The sequence below is a fragment of the Cucumis sativus genome, chromosome 6, assembly GCF_000004075.3.
Source record: "Cucumis sativus cultivar 9930 chromosome 6, Cucumber_9930_V3, whole genome shotgun sequence".
Taxonomy (NCBI): Eukaryota; Viridiplantae; Streptophyta; class Magnoliopsida; order Cucurbitales; family Cucurbitaceae; genus Cucumis; species Cucumis sativus.
In genome coordinates, this window is record NC_026660.2 from 15,102,301 (window position 1) to 15,111,831 (window position 9,531).

The 9,531-nt window shown below is 30.2% G+C and overlaps 1 protein-coding gene across 1 annotated transcript; it reads right to left on the minus strand.

The window, feature by feature from the left end:
* Positions 1-334: 334 nt before the first annotated feature.
* Positions 335-2,528, minus strand: LOC101212978 (exocyst complex component EXO70H1). The gene has a single exon (XM_004148173.3). It carries the CDS (start codon positions 2,334-2,336, stop codon positions 441-443), a length of 1,896 nt encoding a protein of 631 aa, XP_004148221.1. The 5' UTR covers positions 2,337-2,528; the 3' UTR covers positions 335-440.
* Positions 2,529-9,531: the final 7,003 nt, after the last annotated feature.

Consider the following 9,531-nt stretch of genomic DNA (forward strand, 5'->3'; position numbering starts at 1 on the left):
TATACATGGAGAGTTATTTATTCTCTCACATATATTTTCAGTTTTATCCTTTTAGAATATATAAAAATGTTATCATTGATTAATTTCCAATACGTTAAAATTCAAACATTTAAATTTTGCGATTCGATAAATTCAAATATGTAAGGTCATAATGTATATGTTTTAGTTAATATTATGTTAGAGTTTTATAGTATAATTAAATTAATTAATGTTTATGAAATAAATAAAGTGGGGGGAGAATCTAAAGTATGACCAATTGTGTTGATTTATTTTGACATAATTATTAAATGAATTTATTTACCAAACATGAACAAATGATATGAATTTTGAGGAATAAATAAGAAGAAAGGGTACCACCAAACTCTAATTCATTTATTTGTATAAAAGAATTTTATGTACATGAATAATGTAAAACAACCGGGGGGAGGGGCATCCACGTGTCAACGGGCCAATCGCCCTCGAGAAGACGGCGAGGAATGGGATGATGAATGAGACGAGGACCCGCTCCCAACACTTTCGGATCCATGCCCGTAAAATAGATCCGATAAATAGTTGCCCAAATCATCAGGCGATAATCGGACCGCATGGTCCGATCCAGAAACCCGCCTAACCCGAACCCGATTCCTCTTGTAAAACTCGCCATAGAGAGCTCCCATTTCCCTCGCTAATAAGATCTTTATTTCATCGCGAAGCTTCTGATCGGGGACGATCCATGAGGTTTGTTTTCTGTAAGTTTCTTCAAAAGCTCTGTTGAAATTTATAAACGATTCTCTTGCTTCCTCCGGCGATATTTCCGCCGTCACATCCGTCGGTAGCGACGAGAAAACTCCACTCCATCCAATGCGTCTGTACTTGGAGGAGTACAGTTTGATCTTTGATTCGTGTCTCTCAACCCATTCACTGCCGAGGATGAATCTCAGATTCGAGGTACGAACTTTTTCAACGATGTACTGGAGATTGTTTGCTAAGAACAAGTAGGAGAGAGCGACGTCGTTGTAATGCTCTGCTTTGCCGTCCAGTTTGCAAAGGAGGACGAGAATCAACCAAGCGAAACGTAAGGTAATTGGACTATCTTCTTGTTTAGGTGTTCCGTAATATGATTCTGGCATTGATAATTTTGTTGCTAAAGACCAATCGGCTACAATGTCGTTTAGTATTCCACTGTAATCGGAGAGGAATGAGATGTAGTTCATCACGTAGCGAGTGAGTGGATGAACTCCGCCTCTAGGAACAGGCGTTTTCGATGATTCTTTCTGAATAGCCATTTCGAATTCCGAGAGTAATGTTCGAATGTTCTCTCCGAGTTTGATTAGTGAGCTGACGGCTTGTGACTGTATCATTGATGTTGCTGTGGATGAGAAAATGTAATCGATCTCCGGCCAGAGATCGGCTATGGCTTCGTATAGATCTAGCATAATGAAAATTTTCTCCGGAGTTTTCTTGTATTTCGCAACTAATTCTGGAAATCCAAACAGAATTTCTGCTCCGTCTTTGGAAATTTGAGCGAAGCACGATTCTCTGATTGGAACAGAACCTGAGAAAACATGATCGCAAAGAATTTTCTCTCCTTCAAACAAAGACTTCACTGCCGTTTTGACACCTTTCAACCAGATTTTGATTTTGATTTCCAGAACCTCCCAATCCATCTTCTGAACTTTCGAAAAACTCAATTTCTCAATCCCTAGATTATAGAGACTCTCATCAATTATCGACTTCCTCACAATTTTATAAACCTTCACACATTCTTTACCATAGCCCGTCGATATCATACAATCCGCAATTGCTTTCAAATCCGCCATAGCCGACATAGAAACTCGCTCAACCTCCGCAATAGATTCATTAGCAAATCGGAATTCATCTTCCGATTCCAATTCAAAATCAGAAACACTCGATCTGGCCGATATCGTCATCGGCGATTGGATGCCAGAAACCGATTCCGGATACAAATACTCTCGATTAGCTGACAAAATCTGATAAAACTCTTTCTGTAGCCTCTCCATAGCTATCTTCATCAAATCATGAGCATGCATAAGCTTCCGGGAAGATGAATCCCGAGAAGCAAGGCTATGCATGGAATTATGCAAACCCTTAACGGCTTTGAGATACTTCCGAGCTTCATCACGGTCATCTCCTTGAAACAAAGAACCAACAATGGTGGAATCAGGTCTCCACCTCATCACAAACGATTCTGCAACTTCAAGATTCTCCTCAACCATTGAATCCGGTAAAGTGGGTCGAGACGACGAGTGCGAGGACGACGAGGACGACGGCGTGCTCGGTACAGAAGAAGAAATTGGAGAATTGAAGAACACACTCCTCATTCCCTTTTGTGGCATAGTTAAATAAGTATGAATTCAAAGGAAATGAAATGGGGTATATTGATTATGGATTATTGGAAATAGATGATTTGAGAGATTTTGTTGGGGGAATAATAATTTGATAGGGGAAATGGAGAAGTGGAGGGGATATTTATAGACAAAAAGGTAAACAATAGGGAATTAATCAGCTTGATCTTAAAGCAAGTAGGGAAGAAAGAGAAACCGAGTAATAGTGATTTGTTTTTCTTTTCTTCATATTAAGAAAAGAATAACAAATATTATGGTTGTATTTTATATGTTAATTTGTGAAAAGGTATTTGTTTGTTTGTTTTGGTATGACGTTGATGAGTGCGAAACGCGGTGTGTTACCTTTCTAATTCGATTGCGTGCGCAGTATCAGATAAATAAATACTCATTGGGATTTGTTGGACTTTTCTCACAAGTCTTAAAAACGACTTACTTTTCTTCCTTGAAACTTCACTTTTCCTTCTATTTTTCAAATCTAATGCTCCATAACTTCATACATCCTTTCACTATTTTTAATTTAAAAGTTTATGGGATAATTATCACTATATTTTTGCAATTTATCTTTTATTTTTATCAATAATCATTCCTATGTCTACTTTTATTTTATTCTAATAGTGATACGTAGTTACATGTATAAATTCTCAAATTGCATGTATGTTGGATGCAATTAATGAGTATGGATAATATACCAGTATAATTTAGATGTAAGGATATAAGTTAATAAGTTTAGCTCAATACTAATTATATTGACACTAAATTCTATCTATATCTTAGAGGTGAAAGATTTAATCTTCATCTCATGATTGTTATATGAAAGAAAAACTTTAAATTTTAGAGACTAAAGAGAAATAATTGCTAAAAGTTAATGAAATTGATTTTAACTCTAACATGTAAGTATTTGCTTAATTAGGTTTTTTTTTTTTATTTGAGTGAAATTTTGGTCATTAGTGTTTGAGTTTAGTTTCAGCTTGGATTTAGAGAAATTGTGGTGAATAAAATTGGATATAGCAAAAGAAAAATATTAAACCGATCAATTTTGTTATATTTGTAAATAATTTGATAAGTTTTATTATATTTGTAAATAATTTTAATGTTTTACTATATTTTTATGATTGAATTTTTAGTTTAATTGTTACTTTAATGATATTTCATTTTTACTCTTTGCATATTGAGTTTTTGCCTTAATTCAGTCCTAGGTTAGTAGGTTTAAAGAGATTTACTTTTAACATTTTTTTTAGTGAATATTAATTTTCAGCCATTAGTGTCAATGTTAAAAGAATTTAAAAATTGTTATACTAATGAATTTTTATCATATTTCAACTTTCCCAAAATTTATTTTATTATTTTACTTCATAGTTATTATAAATTAATTAACTTCTTAACGTAGGAAAATAGGTGAAATAGCTAAAATTTAACGAACAAAAAAGTAAAGTATAGAAAGGTATATTACACGTTTTGAAACTTACCGAAATTAAACTTAAAATTTATGGTAAAAGGTGGTTTTAATAAGGGATTTTTAGGAAATTTTAAAATAAATTCAACTTTTCTCAACAACAAAAATTACCAAAAAACGTCTGAAAAAAAAAAGTTCTCAAAGATAGCATCGGTAGAGTCTCGTCAGACGTGAAAAAAACCTCATATTAACATAACAAAACTGCTTAATTGAAAATGCAAAATTAACATTCTTAGGATTTTATCACCCCGCTCTTTAAGAAATGGGGTCGACAATTAGCATAGGGAACGTCCATTTTTTCAAACACTAATGAAGGGTGAGGAAAAACCATTTTTCCAATGGTTTTACGACGTCTGAAAAGATACTGACGGATGATGGAAGAGAATAAGAATCAATTTTGGATTGAAAAAGTATGCATTAGAGCTGTCATCGAATTACGAAAAATCGCATTGTCAATGGTTTTGTATGGTAACACTTAGAATGAGAATAAACTTACAACATAGAAACAGCTTAACAACCAGTTCGGTTAAGGAATATATGTTTTGAAATGAAAATTAAGTAATAATAATAATAATAATAATAACAACAATCCTTTCAAATAATTATAATAATAACAACAACAATAATAATTAAAACAAGATTACTTTGTTTTAGTTCTTGCCCATCCTGTAAAAACCACACAACAGTAATCAACATAGCATAATTCATAATTAAAATAAAATTAACATTTTCAAAAAAGGAAAAAAAAATCATTAATTCATTTCTTATTGTGATTTTCGTCTCTGACCCTAATTTTCCTTCTTTGAACGAATCCATATTATTAAATACAATATTTTACAAATAAAATTTCACGTGGAAAAACAGTGACATTAGACTATAGACACAATAATTAAATTATAATCATTTTGTGTATCCATTATTAGAAAGTCCAATCCAAAAATGTTGGTCATGAAGCACACCAAATATATATATATATGTATAGCCACGCCTCGTTTATTGCCACCCTTTTTGGACTCTTCTTCTAATTTCACTTTTTAAAAGTCAATTTATTCTTCTAAAATTGGTTTTATTTTAATCCTTTTTAAAAATTATTTCAACCCTTTTTACCTCCTCCTTCAATTAGTATTTAATTTACTTTTTGTCTTCTCATTATCTGTTTGTTTACAGTTATACACACACACACACACACATATATATATATTCAAACAGTTTATGACTGGTTCCCTGTTTTTAATTTAATTGGACGTGTGGTTTGAGTCGTTAATCAAATTAATTATTTTAATTCATCTAATTAATTAAATACACACTTATATGTATTATATATTTATGTTTTTTTGTTTCCTGAAAAGATGTGTTCGTGTGTGTATGGAACAATAATATAATATAAAGATCCAAATATTAGATTTTGACCAGGTCCTTGAACCAATTTTTTTATTTGAAAAAGTTGAAGAAGTTGTTTAGGACATTTTGGGACTATTCTTTTAACTTACATGGGAATGTGAAATCAATTCCCAGCCAACCAACTCAAAATAATTTAAGTTCTATACAAAATATTATGGTAATGTCATACGAAATTAGATTGTAATGTAATAATAATAATAGTAGTAATAATTTGGTTCATTTAATCATGACAATAATATTGGCATGCATATAGATGGCTGACCAAAACCATTTTCTTTTAAATAAATTAATTAATATCAACTTATACAATTTTTAAATATTAAAATATTACAATCCTGTCAAATAGTTGTAATGAAAGATTAAAACGTGTAACTTAATTTTGTATGTAATACGGTTTGTGACGTTGTGATTCATTAATTAGTTGAAGTTAAAATCATGTTTTTTTTTCTTCTTCTTCTAATTTTTATATTTATTTCATATATGATTTACCAATTCAATGATAGAAAGAGTAATTATCAAAATAAAGGATGGAACAGTTTCTAAATAATGTCGTGTAGTATTTGGAAGTAAACTTAATAACAAAGTATAATTTCCAATATATATATATATGGACTATATTTTTCCCTCCAATAGAACACAATAATTTATTTATAGTAGAGATGAATGACAGAGCTAATTAAAATACATAATTTTATTTTCAAACTGATGTCCATATATATACTGACTGATTGATATTCCAACCATTAATATATTCAACATCTTATGCTCCAAACCATTTAGAAGTGATCAAACATTGATTAAATAATGAAGAAAGAGAGAATGAAAATTAATAAAAAGGAAAATTACTTAGTGCATGGATCTCGCACATGCTCATCACATGCAGACCCCATTGAGGGCTTCACCTCGATGACCATCATGCATATGCATCTTTTCGTTTGGTTCTACTGCATGAAAGATCTTTGCATCTATATGGTGTTAAGTTTATGATCGACAATCTAACATCTAAGTTAGTATAACATACAAAAGTAAGAATGAAGCGGCTCTTTCCTTTGAAAATTACCTTACTATTCTATTTGGAGATTGTCGAATTAAGCTACTTATAATATGTTTTGCTCTAACAACATTTGGTTATGTGTAACTTTGGCATGACTTTTCCCTTTCAAAGACGAGTGTTTTCCATATCTCCTCTTAATTTTTCACACGGTTTGGTCTTTATATTACTTGAAACTCAAAACTAAAAATTATATCAATTTAAACTCTAAATTCGAGTGGTTAATTAATTTACACCCCATTACATTTTATCTGGAGAAAACGTTGTGTGAAAAGTTAATTTTGTCATTAAACTTAAAAATTTTAAAATTCTTGTAAGTGTGGAAATTTACATCCTCCGTTACGTTTTATTGGAGAATTTCCCTATAGTCATCAATTTATTTACTTTAGTAGACATTTTAATTGAAGAAGTATGCCTGAATTATTTGAAGATTGAAATGTAATTACAATGAATAATATGAATAAATTGAGTTAAATTTAAAGTTTTAGTACAAAATGATTGGAACAAAATTCATACATTTAAGAAATTTTAGAATTTAAAATTTAAATAGTTAGAATCTTGGAAAGGTCATATAAGATGAATATTTGTAAGAAAATTATTATTATTGTTTTGAAAATGTGTAAGAAAAAAACTTAAAAACAACCAAAACGTTGAGAAGAAGCCACGTGGCAACAAATGAAAAGGCGTGAGGAATGAATGGAAGAGGGGATGTCATAATTTGACTCAAACAACACTAATTATATTATTACACAAAGGTTCAAACCCAAATTATTATTTATTTTTGTTAATTATGCAATTGAAGGCTTTAAGTTTAAAATAATTGTGGAGAAGAAAGGGAAACAATTATTTTCAAAAAATTCTCATGGAGCTGGTGAAGGAAGAGGTGATGTCATTTTTTTCCAACATTATTTAGCCTCCAACAGTACTTTAGAGTATTAAATATAAACAAAATTGTTTGTGGAAAAAAATCTAACTCAGTTAACAAAAATACAACCATTCAAAGTTTATTGTTTAGTGGTTATGCAATTTTTTTTTTTTATATACATTACAATATATATATAAGGTGGAATCAATATCAAACCTCAAATCTTCTCATCCTACCATGAAACAGTTGATCTTCTTGAGATGAAACAAACAAAATTGTTTTTGATTTCTGATTATATTTTCAAAAATCCAGAATTGTAGTGTTGAGAAATGTGTTGATGTTGAGGTTTAGACCACCAAAATGGACATTTCTTTTAGTGGCTTCAATTATAACTTCTAATCTCTTTCTTACCTCATTGCTTACTTCAAACTCTCATTTTTATATGATTAAATGATTGTTACCCACTTTAAATTCATATTTAATTAACTACATAAATCTAACGATCCTTTTCTTTTAGAATCTTCTTTGGCATTTCAACACTACCCATCTGCTTCACCAGAATAGGGCGTCTCTCAATCATTTTCTTTCTTCTTTCCATTTCTTCAATCATCATTTTCTTTTTTAATATAATATTCGTCCCATCCAATTCATCCTCAAAATCTATACTTCACTACACTTATATGTTTCTGTTAGGTTAGTTGCCTACTCTATTCTGCCATAACCACCACATCATAACCTTTAATGTTGGTGTTTGATGCTCTATTTAAAATTTTCCATCTTCTAATGAAACTTTTAATTTCTCCACTTTCCTTCTCTTTCATGAAATTCTCACAAGTATCAATGTCACTAAAAACCGATGTTTGCTTGACACATAATGGATGCTAAAAGACTATGTTTGATTGATACATGATGGACACTAACGGGTAATGACATCTATTTTTATCGTAATATTTATAATATATGATATTTAATGAATTTTTCAATATAATGATATTGTGACATGGTCCATTCACCTTTTTTTTTTTTTTTTTTGTCGATGACAACCATAAATATGTAGAAATGCCAGTAGAAATGTAATTATATATATATATATATATATATATATATATATATATATATATATATATATATATAACAAATTTAGTGCAACTTGGCCTAGAAGTAAAAGAAACAATCAATTCCAAATATAATATCTCATAAGTATAAGCATTTTAGTTTTTGTTTAAAGTTTCCAAAACAAATGATAAAAAATATTCTAGATAAAAATTAAACAAAAATATTAATACTTAAAAAAAACTCAAAATATTAATTAAACCAATTTTGAATGTTGGAAATAAAAAAGGTCTTTCAAAAACAAATACTATGGACCATAGTTTTTTTTTTAAAAAAAATATATTTCTTTATTATTGTTATTTTTAATGAGCAAATGCGTGAATTATGGACTTTAAGTTAATGAGAACATAATTTTTTTTTTCCTTTTTTTTCTTTCCGTTATTATTTAGGGGGACAAAAAAGAATATAAATAAATAAATAGGTATTTGATAAGTTAATTTACATATTGAGGGATCCATTTTCCCACGTCCATGTCAAAGGGCCACTCGGCAATGAGTGGGCCACCTTGTTGATGGGCCCTATTGGCGGCCCAATGAAGGAGCCTCATTGACTTCTGTGTATCCAACGTCTATTTCTCAAATACACATTCTTTTATTTACAATATGGACATTAGTTTCCTTCTCCAACTCCAATTTTATTATTTTTTTCGGTTAATTTGTTGCTTTTCCTTCCAAAATTTGCATCATTTCTTCATGTTCTAACCTGCTAAATTTGCAATTTGAAAGGAAAAACCTTCTGCATCCTTAAGTCAAAGATAAGGACGGTAAATAGTGGATAAAAAGTCGAAAGATCATGCCAAAATTAAGATAAATAAAGGAAAACATATTTGATTATTATTTGACAACAACAATGAATTTGTAATAACTTGGAGAGAAGGAAAAGACCATGCAAATTAAATCAAGCTTTGATGTCGTAGTTAGAGATGACAAACTTTCAAATTATATGGGATTATAATAATGTATTTACAAGGATAGTTACGAAAAATTATGATATTTTTTTCGTGACGTAGATTTGTTTGTTGGATCATAAATTTGAGGCTCAATCAAGAGGTCATAGAATTGAGAGGGATGCTTGTGGTTGTTAATTGTATTAAAGACAATATTAGGGATTTCTAACCAACAAGTCAACAAAATGAAAAGGAAAAGGAAAAATGAAAAAGAGAGGCAATGGGGACTAAGAATTGGGTTTAGGCAAGTTGGTAACATAATTGTGTTCTTGGAAGTTTCCACTCACTTCAATTTTAATTTCCTTTTTTCTTTCCTTCCTCTTTTTGTTTTCTTTTCTCTTTTCAGTTCTCAAACAA